The sequence below is a fragment of the Caretta caretta genome, chromosome 8, assembly GCF_965140235.1.
Source record: "Caretta caretta isolate rCarCar2 chromosome 8, rCarCar1.hap1, whole genome shotgun sequence".
Lineage (NCBI taxonomy): Eukaryota > Metazoa > Chordata > Testudines > Cheloniidae > Caretta > Caretta caretta.
Window position 1 is genome coordinate 23,402,612 of NC_134213.1, and position 17,586 is coordinate 23,420,197.

At 41.8% G+C, this 17,586-nt stretch overlaps 1 protein-coding gene and 1 long non-coding RNA gene across 5 annotated transcripts in view; one reads left to right on the forward strand and one right to left on the reverse strand.

The window, feature by feature from the left end:
* The window catches only part of LOC142072966 (uncharacterized), a 20,053-nt gene extending 16,923 nt beyond the window's left edge, over positions 1–3,130 (reverse strand). Inside the window, exon 1 of the long non-coding RNA XR_012669598.1 lies at positions 2,864–3,130. This is a non-coding gene — a long non-coding RNA (uncharacterized LOC142072966). The remainder of the gene's footprint in view (positions 1–2,863) is intronic.
* Positions 3,131–7,521: 4,391 nt separating this feature from the next.
* Positions 7,522–17,586, forward strand: part of TTC1 (tetratricopeptide repeat domain 1) — a 68,743-nt gene continuing 58,678 nt past the window's right edge. For 2 of the 4 annotated variants that reach the window (XM_048862457.2, XM_048862452.2), the window contains exons 1-3: positions 7,522–7,616; positions 8,562–8,921; positions 16,546–16,606. In XM_048862457.2, coding sequence (XP_048718414.2) covers positions 8,586–8,921; positions 16,546–16,606 — 397 coding nt within the window. In that variant the 5' untranslated portion in view covers positions 7,522–7,616; positions 8,562–8,585. Of the gene's footprint in view, positions 7,678–8,561; positions 8,922–16,545; positions 16,607–17,586 lie in introns of all 4 variants that reach the window. The other 2 variants (XM_048862455.2, XM_048862453.2) reach the window with 2 other exon arrangements.

Genomic DNA, 17,586 nt, shown 5'->3' on the forward strand with positions numbered 1-17,586 from the left:
GATGTTGTTGTCGAAAGCAGGCTCAGCAAAATGCGGTGGGTGGGATATGTGGCCCGACTCAGCGACAACAGATGGACTGCAGCTATATCCGAGTGGTATCCGCGAGAACAGAAATGGCCATGCGGTCAGCCTCCAAAGAGGTGGAATGATTTCCTAACAAAGAGATATGGACAAGCATGGCGAAGGATGGCCAGAGCGAGAGAAGATTGGAAGACGTGTTGTGATCGGTTCAGTCTCAACTGATGAAGGACCGACAGTCTACACAGTGTATGCAGGTTCGTGAAATCTGGTCTTTTGTGTGCTTTTACCCTATACTATACAAATTTCACAGGGGAGACCAGTGCTTCTCAAATTGGGGTCCTGATCCAAAAGGGAGTTGAAGGAAGGTTGCAAGGTTATTTTAAGGGGGTTGCGGTATTGCCACCCTTACTTCTGCGCTGCCTTCAGAGTTGGGTGGCCAGAGAGCGGTGGTTGTTGGCTGGACGCCTAGCTCTGAAGGCGGCTCCCCACCAACAGAGGCTCAGAAGTAAGGATGGCAAGGTATGGTATTGCCACCCTTACTTCTGCTCTACTGCCTTCAGAGCTGGGCAGCTGGAGAATGGCGGCTGCTGACTGAGGGCCCAGCTTTGCAAGCAGCAGAGCAGAAGTAAGGGTGGCAATACCATACCTTGCCATCCTTACTCCTGCGCTGCTGCTGATGGTGGCTCTTCCTTCAGAGATAGACTCCCAGCCAGCAGCTGCCACTCTCCAGCCACCCAGCTCTGAACGCAGCGCTGCCATCAGCAGCAGTGCAGAAGTAAGGGTAGCTTACTGCAACCCCCCACAATAACCTTGCGATCCCCCTACCCCTGCACTACTCCTTTTTGGATCAAGACCCTTACAATTACAACACCATGAAATTTCAGATTTAAAAACGTGAAATCGTGAAATTTATGACTTTTAAAATCCTATGACCTTGAAATTGACCAAAATGGACCATGAATTTGGTAGGGCCCTATTTATGCTCCATGATGTTTAATAGTGGAGGCTGGTAGCCTCTGAAAATGGAAAGGCAAACCTGATATGCCTCCTCTCAGATAGTCTGGTGGGAAGCTCCCATAGAAACATAGATGAAGTTATCTCCCATCTGCTTTCAATAGTACTGTTTTCTCTTGGTGGTGATCCCCTCTGTTTTGCAATCCAATCAGGTTAGATTCTGCCTCGCCTACTTGCCCTGGCCAAGTTGCCTTTGTGGTTTGTTTGTTTGTTTTTAGCTAGACCTGTGCAAAAGGTTCACAAGAAAATCTGAAACTTGCTTGATATTGTCTTTCATTGGAACATGCCGGGGAAAAGGTCATTAACATTTACGGACTTTGCAGGTGAACATGGATCCAGCCAGGGTATTCCTTGGCTGGCTTATGGTTTTGCATAGTAATTTGCAATCAAAATGCAGAGCTTCACATGACTTTGACTTGAGAACGGACAAAACTCAATGATCTGGCAAAATTCTGCTTTGAGATTTTGGGTTTGTTTAAAATTTAGGGGCGCAGATACAAAGCAACATTGAAAGAAATGTTGCCCGATGTCAGGAATAAGGCCCTGTATCTGCACCTGCACGGTCTCCTAGCAGCCTAATGAGCACAGCTGCATTGCATCAACCAGACCCCTGATGCAATGCCCCGTCTCATTAGCTGAGCAAGCTAGCAGGTTTGCTCTTAAGCCCAGCACCAGTTTGCTGGCTGCTTAAACTATTTGTCCGTGGATGTGATAGTGTCTGTATCTATTTATTGAATCCCAGACCTCTTCCAGGTAATATGGTTCTGACTCTTGGCTCTAATTCCTGATTTCTACTCTGAGCCTTGGCTGTGGTATCTAGCCTTTGACTCTGGTTCTGATGCTGGGCTCCTATTCCTGGCTACTGACTCCTGCTTTAATGAGTAGGCATATCTACCCATCTACTAAATTGTTGATAACTCTAGTTTTATCCACTTCAGTGCTGTCTAAGGGCCTGGGCTAAAGTCTCTTGAAGCCACTGAAAAGATTCCTCCTGATTTCATTAGATTTTTTTGGATCAGGCTGTATGGTACATAGTGCAAAACACCAGTGCAATGCTGTCCCTATGTAGCTGGTGTATTTCAGTTGATAATCATTTTCCTATGCAGTGCTGGTACTTTAAAAAAAAACCAACAACAACATTGGCCTAGCCACAGTGGCAGAACAGATGCTCCAGTGGAACACAGAAATGAAGTGTGGAAACAGGAAAAAGTGAGCATGATCTGTGTCTAGCTGATATGAGCAATTGTAAGTAGATACAAACAATGCATTTATAGATCCTAATAGTAAAGGGCAAACCTTGACTCTCCTGCCACATACTCCCCCATGGAGATCCTGGCCCCAGCAGTACTGATGCAGAGTTACTGTTTGGAAAGGGTTGGAGGAGAAGACTTTAGGATCCTGCAGAGGGGCTTCCTCTGTGCTGGCTTGCAGTGTTTAGGGGTAGCAGAGAAGCTGAGTTGAGGCTGGGGATCTGTGATTATGCAGACCCCACATGCACACACAAAGCAGGAGTCCAGGAACTGAGGGTACAATTGCAGCTTCAAGACTGCAGTAGAAGGTGCAAAGCAGCTCCATGAGCAGGGGGAGAGGATTATTTTCCTCTCAGCCCCAAAGATCTCCCCCAGTGCAGGCTGGCTGCTTGGTCTGTGCACTGGTGATCAGATTGGAACCTTATTCACTACAGGTGCTTTGTTATGGAGAAGCTGGACAAGAAATATGTTATTATAGCTATCAAGCTGTGATTTTTCTGTATCACTCTAAAAAAATAATAAAGAGCTAAAAGTCTAATTACCAACCAACAGCGTTATCCTGCTTACCAGTTTCTTACCTTGTTCTGAGGAAGTCACTGACAGGTGGCCCCTCTCTAAACATGCTGTCTGCTGGTGGCTCTTCCTTGATGTAAAATGTGATCCTTATGAGACCTTTGTGCAACATTAATTCCAAGCAGTTAACAATCACATCCTAGCTCCAAGAAAGAATCTTCATTGTATTACAGTTGAATCATTTGTGAAGCAAAAGAGCAGAAAGCCATTTGGCTTGGAAATGTTTAATATCGGAGTGACTGGAATAGGATCCAAATTCTTAGTACAGCTATCTAATTGGAGATTGCATCATCTCAGGCAAGGAGCATGTCACAAAAGATTTTTGTCGTAATGTTCATGGCTGGTCTTTTGAGGCAGGTTTATATACAGACAGTAGATGTCTCAAGTCTCCTTCTGTTGGTAAAAATCCAGACCTTTGATTCTAATTATAAATTAATTTATGTGTGTTTAGGAGATGATACTCTGCAAACATCTGGTCATTCCTTTCTGGGGGAGATCTCCTCTTTACCCAACACTGAAAATAAAAAATCTCCACCATTTCTCAAAAGATGCTTCTGTTTATGCCATTGGATTCCTAATTCCTTTCTATACCACAGCAATATCTGATCATTTTCAAGGTCAAGTGACGCATCAACTCAGTCCAAGTTCTTTCTCCTGATGTAGAAAAAGGGGAATAAAGACAACCCAGGGAATTATAGACCAGGGAATTATAGACCAGTCATCTTAACTCTGGTACCTGGAAAGATAATAGTTTATTTGCTCTATCAAGTTGTAAGCGCCTAGAAGATAAAGTGATAAGTAACAGTCAACATGGACTTGTCAAGAACAAATCATGTCAAAATAATCTAATATCCCACTTTGACAGGGTAACGAGCCGTGTGGATAAGGAGGAAACAGATGTTATGTTCTTGTCTACCAGTCTCATTGTGACTGCTACTAAGGACGCATGGTGCATTCAAAGACTATTGTATCAACTTTATAAATGTTTATATGTATTGTTATGGAATAGTGATTGTATTCCTGACTCCGTGGGGGAATTACAGGGTTTCCTGCAGGAACTAAAATGACTGGGGTGGAGGGAGGTAATTAATGCAAATGCCTAGGCAGTAACAAGTATGGAGAAGTCCCACGGGAAATTGCATATCATGATTTGACCAGGTCCAAGAAGACTGACAAACAAAACTGTAAACTACATAAAGTGATCTCCTGGAGAGAGGGTATTTTCATCAGAACAAGAACTGACCTGAGACTGTGACCCAGAGACAGGCCCTGTAGTACTCTGAAGCCAGCCTGGACTCCAGGGTGATACTTGGTAAGCCAGACATGCATAGAAGCTGCTTCTTTTCAAGATACTGTCCTCTTAAATATTTTTGTTCTGAATAAATAATACTTTGTTTTATGAAGGCTGGCTGGACACTTATTAACCCTGTCACTACCCCTGCCAGAACAGGACTGTAGGTGCTGAACTAGACTTGCTGAGATAATCACAGTGAACTGCAGGAATCCGCAGCCTAAATCCTCACTGTGTAGGAACTGAATTGTGGAATCCTCCCATCTGCTCCCCAAGAAAGGTGACAGCTACAGGCCTCAGACCTGGGCGGGGGTGTGTCCTTAAAGAGACTAGACGGGGTGAAAGGCGTAATTTCCTCAGGAACTGCGATAATATAACTTATTGTCTTGTCACCCCCCAACATCCACACTTTGCCATGCAGTCAGCTTTCCTCTGCCACTTGTCTTCCATCTCTTTAAAGCCTAGTTTCATAATATAGCATCTGAATTAATAATGTGAGATGACATTGTCCAAAAAAAAAAAAAGCAAACTTTAATGCAGCTATTAAACAGCAGCACCTGCCTCCCCTAGAGCTGGCAACAGGTAGCACCACCTCTCCAAAGGACACCTTTTCACTTACCATTCTTCTGTTTTTTGTCAAACTAAACCCATCTGTAACCCAACTAGTGAGGGAGGGGGAGTCCATTACTGTTATAGTACAGTGTGACCTTATCAATACACAATCTATCCAAAACCAAGCACTCAGAGAGTGTGACCTACAAAAACCATGACACTGGCTTAAAACTAATGATTTTTTAAAATAATACATTTGGGGTCTCTATCTGTTTTCTGGGATTTGAGCCTTTAGGGTTTGTTTTCCAGCTTTTCTCTGCTACTATAAAGATTGGAAACTTTTTTTTATGGAAGCCAAGATTCCACATAATGACATGACTCCAAGAACTGGGGCTTTAAGAAGAAAACATTGCCTTGGTATCAGTCAGGTGAATTGTATTAGGAATCAGTTTGGCTGCAGTCAATTTGTGTTTAAACATGATTGAAAAATCAGTCAAGGACAAGCCAAAGGGCTTCTCTACAAAGGGAAATTGACCAGAATCTCTCTACTGTAACTATATGATCCTGATCACCATAGTGTCTGAGAACCTCACAATCTTTAGGGTTTATCTTCACAACACCCCTATAAGGTGAAATACAATTTACCCCCATTTTACAGGTGGGGCACAGAAAGGCTACATGACTTGCCCAAGATTACATAGAGAGTCTATGGTAGAGTAGGGAATTGAACCCAGATGCCTATCATCCCAGACTAGTGCCCTAACCAGTGGACAGCGTGCCTCAGGAATAAGCTATTCTGCAATAGCTATTCTACAATAGCTTGCCCCGTGGACACAATTCTGGAATAAAAGTCACTTTATTCTGGAACAATTAGTGTATTGTCTGAGCAACAGAAAAATGATAGAAGGATAGCAAGTGCCAGACTGGCTCAGACTCATGGTTCATTTCATCCAGTATCCTGTCTCTGACCACATGTTTCATAGGAAAGTGCAAGAAAGCTCCTAATCCTAGCTGGAGAGGGTTTAAACCCTGAAGCACATGGTTTAATATCCTTTCCAAAACTTTTGTTAGCATTAACTATTTAATTGTGGATATTCATCTTAGCCACAAAAATGTCGTCTCTTTTCGAGTCTTGCTAGGGTTTTGGTCTCAACAACATCCTGTGACAGAGTTCTACATTTTAGTTACACATTGTGTGAAAAAGTATTTCCTTGTATCAACTTTGAATTCAGTCTTTTAATTTCATTGAATGTCCCTTTGTTTTGGTGTTGTGAGAAAGAAGCTCCCAAACTACCATCTCTTTTCTATTCACTATTTTACACACTTTTATTCTGTCCCCAGAGGTGAAAGTGGGCTGGTACGGTGTACTAGTAAGAAAGCAATGGCAGCGCTTTAAGTACTGTACCGGCAGAGCCACTGATGGCGAGAGGGCAAAAGGGGGAGCTACCCTGGGGCCTGGTGATTTAAAAGGGCCCGGGGCTCCCAGTAGTGGCCCTTTAAATCGCTGCCAGAGCCCCAGGGGGCACAGGCTGGGCAGCACGGAAGGGCTGCCTGGTGGAGTCTGGCCCCAGTCCTGCCCCTTTTGCCCACGGCCCCGCCCTTTCTGTGGGCCCAGAGCTGACCCCCGTCCCAGGAGCCTGACCACCCTGAGTACCTGTGAGTCCATGTACATTGGCCAAACTGGACAGTCTCTACACAAAAGAATCAATGGACACAAATCTGACATCAGGAATCATAACATTCAAAAACCCATAGGCGAACACTTCAACCTCTCTGGTCACTCAGTAACAGACTTAAAGGTGGCAATTTTGCAACAGAAAAGCTTCAAAAACAGACTCCAACGAGAAACTGCTGAACTGGAATTAATTTGCAAACTAGATACCATTAACTTGTGCTTGAATAGAGACTGGGAGTGGCTGGGACATTACACAAATTGAATCTCTTTCCCTATGTTAAGTAGCCTCACACCTTCTTGTCAACTGTCTGAAATAGGCCATCTTGATTATCAATACAAAAGTTTTTTTTCTCCCGCTGATACTAGCTCATCTTAATTAATTAGCCTCTCAGAGTTGGTATGGCAACTTACACCTTTTCATGTTCTCTGTATGCATATATCTATATATCGTCTTACTATATGTTCCATTCTATGCATCGGATGAAGTGGGCTGTAGCCCACGGAAGTTTATGCTCTAATAAATGTGCTAGTCTCTGAGGTGCCACAAGGACGCCTGTTCTTTTTGCGACTGCAGACTAACAGGGCTGCTACTCTGAAATTATCTCAGCCTATCCCAAAGGTTCAAAACCCAGAAGACAAACTAAAAAGAAGCTAAAATTAATAACTAAAGTTAACTGGCGCGCATGACTTTTTGGTGCCTTGTTTGCGAAGGCTGGGGGTTGCCAGCCCTGGTCCTTAGACTGTCTCTTCTGGACTAGGAGACGCCAAGGCAGCCCCGCAGAGGAACGGCAGCAGCATGAGCGCGCCTGGCGAAAGCAGCGCACGCCACTCACTACTTCCCTTCGCAGCAGCCGTCCCGTTTTGCCGTAACACAAGATGGCCGCTCCCATCCCAATCCTAATCCAAGATGGCGCCCCGAAACATTCTGTACGGACAGCCTCAGTCGCCATCCCATATTTTGTCACAAGCGGGAACGTCTAAACTGGGTGATGCACAGGACCCCTAGTCCCACCCCTTGCCGCCCTCAGTGCCTACAGATCCCGCCCCTTACTAGAAGTTACTGTTACCTCATCGGTCATCACAAGACTCCAATTCCCAGCAAGCCCCACACCTTGAGCTTCTATTGGCCGGGAGGGGCCGGAAGTGGTTGGGCTACGGAAGGTCAGAGATTAGAGGGGCGGCCAGTCGCCTGTAGGAGTGGAAGAGAAGCTGGTCCTTGCTGAAGTCTGTTGGGGACGGGGTACCGGCCGTGTCTCTCGCTCTAGGGCTGCTCTCATGGGGCGGGGAGGCCTGAGCTCGGGGCAAGTGGGCGGGAATGCTGACCTGGGGGTGCCTGGGACTCGGGGGTAGGGGGTGTGAGTGAGGGGAATGCTGACCTAGGGGTGCTGGGGGGCGCGAAGTGGGTGGTATGCTGATCTGGGGGTGTTTGGGGGGATGGCATGTGGGGGAATGCTGACCTGGGGGTGCCTGGGACTCGGGGGTAGGGGGTGTGAGTGAGGGGAATGCTGACCTAGGGGTGCTGGGGGGCGCGAAGTGGGTGGTATGCTGATCTGGGGGTGTTTGGGGGGATGGCATGTGGGGGAATGCTGACCTGGGGGCGCCAGGGACGCGGGGGAAGGGAGGGAGATAAAAGTGTGGGGCTGCTGCACCAATGGGTCTGTGTGAACATATGATCGGGAAGATAGAGAAGAGCCTGGGTGAGGGATGCTGTGCTAAGTGGCAGGGGAGAATGGGTGGGGAAGCCTGGCTCGGGTGGAGCCCTATGTGGTGATGCTGTCTAGGGGCTTGGCAGGCATCCAGGAGACGGTGATGCTGTGAGAAAGGAGGGGCAAGTGACTGCTGTGTGTGCAAGGGAGTTGTCACAATGCAGTGATGAGCTAGGGCCCACTCTCTGAACACTTACTCCCAGGCATAACTTTACCTGTTGGAGTGGTTGTGTAGATTCCAGTGGGAAGCACTCCTGTGAGTAAAGTTGTTCACATGTGTGAGCGTTCACAAGATTGAGTTGAACAAGTGAAAGCCATTTAAATGCTGTGCTGAATTCAGTTCCTTGTCTATAAAATGAGATAACTGTTTACCTCAGAGGTGGGCCATGTGAGGGTAAACTAAAATGTATGTACTTAGAGATCTTGTGATTGTGTGCTGTAAGTACTGAGGATTATTATTTCTCCCTTATTTTCAAAAGCTTAACCCTTCAGGAGATCTCAAGATGGAAGAAACTGGAGAATCCAGTCCACCTGAAGAATTGCTCCATGGCTTAAAGCTTTCTGATCAGAAGTCATCAGAGAACACCAGTCCTTTGACAGCTGGTTCCAAAGATGCACATCTTCCAAGAAGCCTGGACCGGGGAGATCTTCATTCCTCTGCCCAAGAGGCTAGAGCAGCAGATGAGTGTTTTCATGACTGTAATGAGTCCTTTCAGGTAAAGGAACCAGGAATAGAACAGGAGAGAGACGACAGTGAGGATCCCATAGGGAAACCGACAGAATTAGATGAAGAATACCTATTAGAACTGGAAAAAAATATGCCAGAGGAAGAAAAACAGGTAACTTTTTATTGAGATTACATTTGAATTTTTTAACTTGTTAATATCTGTTTTAAACATATTTTTTTCTTTTTGATCCTTGTTTTTTTGTTTTTGTTTTTTATACATTTAATCCAGTGTGCAAATGAAGTTTATGGACACTATCTTTAATGCTACTAAACTTTTAAAAAGAAACTGGCAAGTTAAAATTCACTTTTTTTTTTTTTTTATCTATCACTAAGAATACCCTAAAGGGATGATGTCAAGCCCCCCTCCAAAAAATCAGATTTCTGTGTACATTTTTTACCTACTTTTGGTATAAGTAACAACTTAGATTATAACAGAGAGACTGTGGGGGGAGAGGGGGGCAATCTCTTCTGGGTCCCCGTCCCCCCCACCATTTTATTTTGTGCATCTGACAGCACTTTCACTGTTTTCTCCCTGTTTAGACAGTTAACCCCTGATCAGCGACAGGGTGGAGAAAAGCACCATGCAAAATAAGATAACGTGGTTATAAAACTAAAATCTGGCATAGGGATTCAGAACAGTTTTAATACCTTCTAGCAGATTTCTTAAAGCAAGTTCTCAGTTAGATTTAAAGTTGACTGTATCCCTTCAAATTATTAAAATTAGGTTGGGGGTGGGGGGAGTGGAACCACTTTGCACTATTTATGCTGCTTGCTTACATGCATTTCGTTCATCTTGGATAATGGAAATAGACTAATCAGTTTCTATTTGGTTCTCATTCCCTAGTACCATACAGCAGTGGTTTGAATTGCTTTTTCTTCTGGGAAATTTTTAATTTAAAAAAAATCCAGTGAATAGGCTTCTATTAATATTAACTTGAAAAATCTTTGTTTTTAAAAGTTAAGGTTCAACTAACAATATTCATTTCAGTAACGTGATGAGATTTTTGCTAAAAATGATACTGCTCTAAGAGTTTAAATATTTCTAAAGGATTTAGGAGTCAAGTTATCTAATATACTTTAATAATTTCATGAGCCACTTTTTTTGCTGTTTGAAAAAATGAAGACTGAAAAATAAAATTGCTTTATGAGCACTCTGATTCTTTGGTTTTGAGGTGCTAGGACATATAGCCTTTCTTTCTGTTAGCTTATTATGTAGCCTGGTTACACCATTCCAGAATTGATTAATTCATAAGCCTACTGTAAAATAGTTAAAATTTTCTCAAAGTACTGATTCATGCTTTTCAAATCTGATTAGACTGTCTAGTTAGGGAGCTAATTTTAATAGCGCTTCTCAGCAATGTCTCAGTTTTTCTGTATAGTAATCCACTATTTAAAACTTGGGAAGCGCGTGATTCTGATTCATTTTAACTTGTGTAAAAAGGCTCCTTCAGCAGACTTATTTTTACAGCTTTCTAGGTATATGCAGCATTCTTACAGATGTAAGAAGACACTGTTCTTTGTCCAAAGTATGTTTACAATCTAAATTACAATTAACATGCTGAATAACAGATCATGGTTAATGTCAAAGTTGCTCAATGAGGAGGCACAACAGATGACAAGGGAAGGGGCTACTACTCTTGAGAGAGCATTATTTTACAGGGGAAGGAGGTTGTGTAACTTTTTTTTTTTTTCCAATGGAGAGAGATCAATATAAGTGATCAGGTACAAGAGTGAAAATGAATATGTAGGGTTGAACAGAAAACTCAAAGTAAATTTTGAGAAGAGGTTTGAAGGAGGAGAATGAGATTGTTTGGCATGCAAGAAGAGGAAGGTATGGAGTTGTGTGAAACTGCAAGAGAAGGATGTACATTAGTACTATGAATATTGTCTGGATTAGGATGTGGATGCTGTTATACAACAAAGTTTATCTTACAGATAAATATTGAAGGGTTTTGTAATTGGGGTGTTTATTTTTTGGAGTTTTTTTTTTTTTTTGTTTGAAGCAGCTTGCTGCTTAATTCTTAGTTGGCACCACAGGTTTTGATCTATTCCTGGCCCTGTCTTCTTTTCAGAACTAAATTGAATACCAATGTGCGCCCCCCCAAAAAAGTGTGTTGGGGTGGGGGAGGATGGTCTTGCCAAGGTCCTGATTGTATTCTGCTAGGGTCTTGCTGTTTATTACTGTAAGTGGAAAATGATGGGGAAAAATATGTACAGTTGAGGGCAACTGAACACAGAGCTGAGTGAGCAACCAAGTCATTGTTAGTTCATTTTTGGTGACATTTTACTGATTTAATTGAAATATGGCAAAAATATAATAAATCCCCTTATTCTTAATTTGCCTTCATATTGTACATATGTCATTACATGAGATCCTTGGGGCAGGGAGACAGCTCTGGTGGATAGAGCACTGGAATGAGACTCAGTAGACCCGGATTCTGTTCCCACTTCTGCCACTGGCCTGCTGGGTGACTTTGCATGAGTCTTTTCCCCTCTTTGTGCCTCAGTTTTCCAATTTGTAAAATGGGGATAACAATACTTGTCTTTTTTGTAAAACACTTCGAGATCTACTGGTAAGAAGTGCAAGATCTAGGCAGTGGTGATATATTTTTACTAGGGCTGTCAAGATTAAAAAAATTAATTGCGATAATCACAGTGTTTAGTAATTGAATACCATCTATTTAAATATTTTTGGATGTTTTCAAATATATTGACTTCAATTACAAACAGAATACAAAGTATACAGTGCTCACTTCATATTTATTTTTTATTACAAGTATTTGCACTGTATATAAAAAAAATAGTATTTTTTCAATTCACCTTATACAAGTACTGTAGTGAAATCTCTCTCATGAGAGTTGAACTTACAAATGTAGAATTATGTACCAAAAAACTGCATTCAAAAGCAAAACAATGTAAAATTTTAGAGCCTGCAAGTCCACTTAGTCCTACTTCTTTTTCAGCCAATCGCTCAGACAAACAAGTTTGTTTACATTTGCAGAAGCGTTAATGCTGCCCACTTATTGTTTACAATGTCACCTGAAAGTGCTGAGAATGCCAGTTGTCATTGTTGTAGCTGGAGTCGCAAGATATTTACGTGCCAGATGCGCTAAAGATTCATATGTCCCTTTATGCTTCAACCACCATTCCATGCTGATGATGGGTTCTGCTCAATAACAATCCAAAGAAGTGTGGACCGACGCATGTTCATTTTCATTTTCTGAGTCAGATGTCAACAGCAGAAGGTTGATTTTTCTTTTTTGGTGGTTCGGGTTCTGTAGTTTCCACATCGGAGTGTTGCTCTTTGAAGACATCTGAAAGCATGCTCCACACCTCATCTCTCTCAGATTTTGGAAGGCGTTTCAGATTCTTAAACTTTGCATCGAGTGCAGTTTTTGGACAGCAGTATTACAGAATATGCTATTGCTTTGGTCAAATGGGAGAAAATATTGATCACAGAAGTCCACAATTCAAATTGATTTACCCTATAGCAGTGGTCACTTCCTTTATTGGAGAACACCTGTGCTGCTATTTCTCCAGGCAGTTGATCTTGGGAAAAGGGCTGGATTTTCTAATTTAGGTGTGCCTTAGAAAATCTACCCTTAAGTGTGGCAAGCAAGGCTTGGGGAGAAAGATGATGAAGTAAATGATTTTGTTGATTAAAATAGGGCACTAAATACCATGTACATTTTATGGGGGAGGGTAGTTATATTTCACAAAGATGAAGAAATATAAATTGTATTAATACTATTTTGTCAGTGCTAAGTCATTAAACATAGCCCATAGCAGGTTACTGTCACTACTTGTTTGTTTTTTTCAGCATTCCTAGGTGACTTATTTAGTCTATTTTTTCTGTTTTCTTTTCTCTTTTTTTTTTTCCCACTTCTCTGGAAAGTACAGTTTCTACCAGCTTGAGACACTCAGCACACAAAAGTAAGAAACTTAGTCTATAACTCTTGTATGCTGATGTGAGGTGGCTGCTGTGCTCCCTTTTGAAAATCTACTTTACAGCTCTGAGAGTTTGCTTCATCACCACTGTATTTCATGCTAACTGGCACTCTGATTGTCTCTGTCAACAGAGAAGCCAAGGATTTAATGGGCATGATGGAGACTGAGCTTATCCTCTCATGCTTGGATTGTGAGCAGCACATCCAGGAGATGACCAGTGATAGGGCTGCGAGAAGATACTTAATATATCTGTTCTGTTAATAAACAGAGGGCACATGCCTCCACAGTTGTCAGTGTAACAATTCTTATTGCTGATAACTGCAGTAAATCTTGGGATTGACCTGACTGCCATACTCCTAAGGTGAAACAGATGCTTGGATTTGTGATGTAGCAATGACTTTATAAGACTGCAGGGGGAAGCAGACAGCTGCTAAATACTGATTTACAATCAGGAAATGGAATTTGAGGCTGAGAAATTTATATTTCCTTAACAACATAAGTGACTTTGTTATACACTCTTTGGTGATAGAACCTCATTCAGTGTAAGCAATTGCTACTTAGTGACTTTACCGGAGAGTGTATTTTCACGTTGTACAAATAGCCTCAGAGAGAAAAGAGGGAGAGCACATGCTCTTCTTGTGCCTTTGGCAAAAATGGATCCAAGTATAGTATACTACTAAGGCTAAATCAATCCATCAAATAAAATCTATAAGAAAAAGCCAGAGGAGTTGAGTGGGGGGGGAGTGTTGCTGAGTGGGGAGTATTGTAGGCTAGCAGTACAGGTGTCTGTTAACTGTGACAGCTGAATGATGAATGTAGAGATTTAGCTGCTTATGCATTTTTATAAAGCTGATCACTTGCAGAATAAAGAGTAAAGAAACATAGATTGTTTTCTTTCAATATCAAATTAGCTTACTTTAACTTTTGATATATTTTTTTTTCTTGACAAAGTAGCAGAGTTCATATGAGACACTCCGATGGTCTTTCTGTTGGGCTTGTACTCTGTTGTCAGGAGGCCAAGATGACTTTTTCCCCATTACTCTGGGTTAGTCTTTAATCTTCAGTCTCTCTTGCTGATTGCCAGACCAATTTACCCTAACTATCGTAACTACATTTTCAGTTCCAATTTTCATAAACCTCTCTTAATCAGGGTCTTTCTTTGCCCTTACTTAACATTAAGGATCACTTGAGAAGTAACCGCATTTAACTTAATATCTTCAGTAGGCTTTTTCTTTTAAATTTCAGTCAGTTCATGCATCCAAAAAGCAAATTTCTGACCCTGGTGTATTATTATCCTGGCTCATAATTTCCCTGTTCATAGGCTTTTACGGGGTAGAAAACGGACCTTTGGATTTCTCTCTTATAAATAGCACCACATAATGAAGTGTAAGGCAGAACAGTTATACTTGATTCAGTGAACATATTAATAAAGCCTCAGGGAAAACAAGGTGCCACCCCCTTCCTAATAGAGCATTCTGAAAGTCCATTCTGACCCACTTCTGTCACTGATTGAAGAACAGGCAATCTGCCCTGCAGCTACTTAAATCTCACTCTGAAAATAAGGCAGTGGGGTGACATTCTGCAAAATTTGTCCCAAGGACAAGTCACTTAAAAATTTTTTCCACTTATAATGGAAATAAAATTGGTGGGTCACAAAACAGTTCTGATATAATCACAGTGATGACCAGTCACTTTGCAGTTGTTACTCATCTGAGCTAGAAGTACAGTGTAAAAAGCAGGAAGCTTACAGCTTCATGTTTTCCAATAGGGTTGTCCCCTCCTAACAGTGAGGGTTAGTCAAACACCGCTAGCTTGTTACATACTGGTACCTGAATATTTTGTTCACTGTTGTAAAATCTGTTTGTTTTTGTTTTGTTCTCCGCAAGAAGCATGTACGGTAGAGAATATACATTTCTCTTCTATGCAGCATCCAGACATCAGGAAATGACCTTGAAAGTGCTGCTGTTCCATTAGCATTCCCCTAAGACTGGGCTCAGCCTTCAAATGTAGCTGTCTAAATAGGCCAGCCAACTCCTGAATGTAGAAAAGGCATTTATACACTTATATGCCAATTTACTTTATTTAAGTGCCCAAATGTTCTCCTTGCCTTCATGCTGGAGTGCTGCATAAGGCCTTGTCTATAACTGGCTTTTCTCCATTATGGACCTTTGAAAGACAATGGAGGTATTTGCTCATAATCCAGTGCCTGTAGTATCTCACCATGCATGGGGTTTGTCAATGGTAGAGTAGATCATTGGGGAGAACACTTCATCCAGTGATGAGTGGATAAGCTGGGTTTTTTTGGTACCTGAACTTGTATCCAAAGGTTCAGAACAAGAGAACTTATTTGTGATGTGAAAACTGTGTGGCATTCCCCTAAATCTGCTCTGTGAAAACTGTTGTGGTTTCTGGATTATCATGGTGGTGTCTGTGGTTGGGAGAACTATTTTCCCAGGGTAAAGCAGACAGTAGAAAGAACCCCTCTCTTTGTATTGAATTTGGGTCTGCTTCTTGGCACAAATGTGAAACGATGCAGCTCTCCACACCGACTACTATATTTAGCTGTTTCCAAGGAGATGTTCTGTGTGATATTGATAATTGCATTAATCCTTGATTTACACAATCTGTATGGAAGGAAACTGCTCCTTTCCCCAGTGTTGGCTTTTTAATCACTCAATGAGCTGTAATTTATAAGCTTTAAATTTGAATGCTCCATGTGTGCACGTGCACATGAGTGAGAAATCAATGGTGAAAATAATCACTTGCCACAGAAATAATAAGGAGCTGCACTTTCTCTTGAATCTTAGGTCCCTTGTACTCTTACCCTATGATATTTTGTTTTTATTTCCATGAGCTATATTTGTGTGCCAAGTATTCCTTAGTGATCATTTGGTGACGGCTTGGTGACATCCTTCTCTATTTGCAGTGTTAGCTAAAGGCATTCATGCCAACATCACTTATGCCAGCAGTGCTGTTAAGATATTCATGGTTGAAAACACACTCCTGCAATTTTCACTATCTAATGGAACCTTCTCCCAGCCTTTGGGTTTGATGGTTGGTTGTTTAGTCATCTGTGAGCAATGCTAAGAGATCCAGCAAGGAGAGGATGTGTGTCTCTTCCCTTAGTAAGCCCATTTATTTGTGCCAGTGACCCGTTTTTCAGCCTCTAGCTGCTCGTAGTGCCTGACATCTACATTATTTTCACTAGAGAAAAAAGAATGTTCTGTTAACCAATCCTTCTGCATAATAAATCTATTCCAAAACAACATCCTCACATTTGAACTAGTCTGTTGTGTCTGCTGCATTGGAAGTGCACTTTTTGCATCCCATCAATATTAGACCCTCCTCATCAGGCTTCACAGCCAGCTGATTATAAACTTCTTGGACAGGATGTCTCAAATAATAACTTGCGGGACTTCACTGTCTAGACATATCTTATGTAGCCAGTTTGAATGGAATGAAATTAAATGGCATTGGAAAGGTTCTATTGTCCCAAAAGAGGAAGCAAACAGTAAATGCCAAAATGCAAACATTAATTAAAAAAAGTCCCTTGTGTATATTTTAGTTTATAAATCAGAGCCCTTTATGCCCCTATCCAGTGTGATGATACACCCAGTATGTATAATAATAAATTAACTGTTTACAGACAACACCTTTGTAGCTGTCAGATTCTCCTGGTTACTTTTCATTCTGATTTTCTTTCATAGTAATGCAGAACTGTAGCTGACCCACTTGTTCATTTCAGTTAAATCCTGTGAGACACTGTGAAATTCTCTGATCTGTTGCAGAAAAGAAGAAAGGAGAGCACAACGTTAAAGGAGAAAGGAAATGAGCAGTTTAAGAAAGGAGGTGGGTTAATGTTCTTTTAACATAATAAATTCTGAAATTAGACACTGTGGCAAACCTTAAGATAGATTATATTTTTCCATCACCCCTGAGTCTCTCTTCCCCTCCCGCAAAACGATCAGCAACCCAAGAGAAGGAGGGGGATCTAATTGACAACAATAAATGCTAGAGAAGTACTTGGTGCAATGCACACCAAAGGAAAGTATCATTAATATACTTATTAGAGTAGTGATCCCACAGAAATGGATACTTGCCAACAATTAGATGGTGGTTTGCTTCCAAGACAGCTCACTAGAGAGAGCTTTCTGTACTGGATGATTGAAACTTTGTGACATAATGTGTAATGAAAACTTATTGCTGGAATACACAGGAGGGGGGAAAAACCAACCTGCTGTGTCCTTTACTTTTTGAAAATCTGACAGTGATTAATAACAGGTATCTCCTTCCTTCACTTGCCCCCTTGCTGTATTAAGCTTGGATATGGGTGTGTCTTCAAGGCATGATCTAGAGAAGAACTGTTCTTTAAAGAGGTTTAGCATCTCTCATCATGTCAGGATTCCTCTCTAGGCTCTGAGAGGAGGTGCTGATGTCATGTCGTGATTTTTCAGATCCGTTATGGGCTGGCTTCAACTAAGGAAAAACATTTCTTTTTATTTTGAGACTTTGCTTCACTTTTTAACTTCAAAGAAAGTGCAAAGTTTGGAAGTAAGGCATATGAATTAAAATCTGCACAACAGTGGCACAAGTCTAGAGATTGTAGTACTGGGACCAGGTCTTGGCATTTTAACATAGCTAGTATTCTAATAGAGGTGGTGGTTTAAAATGACAAAACTATTGTCATTGGTATGTATGCAAATTCAGCAGGATACTTTTTCTGAGAGCAGCTGACTGAGTCTTGCTTTTGGTGTAAAACTGATGTTGCTTCAGATATTGAGGAATATGTTTCCAGAGAGTTTATGCTATGTGGCTCTCACTAATTCTAC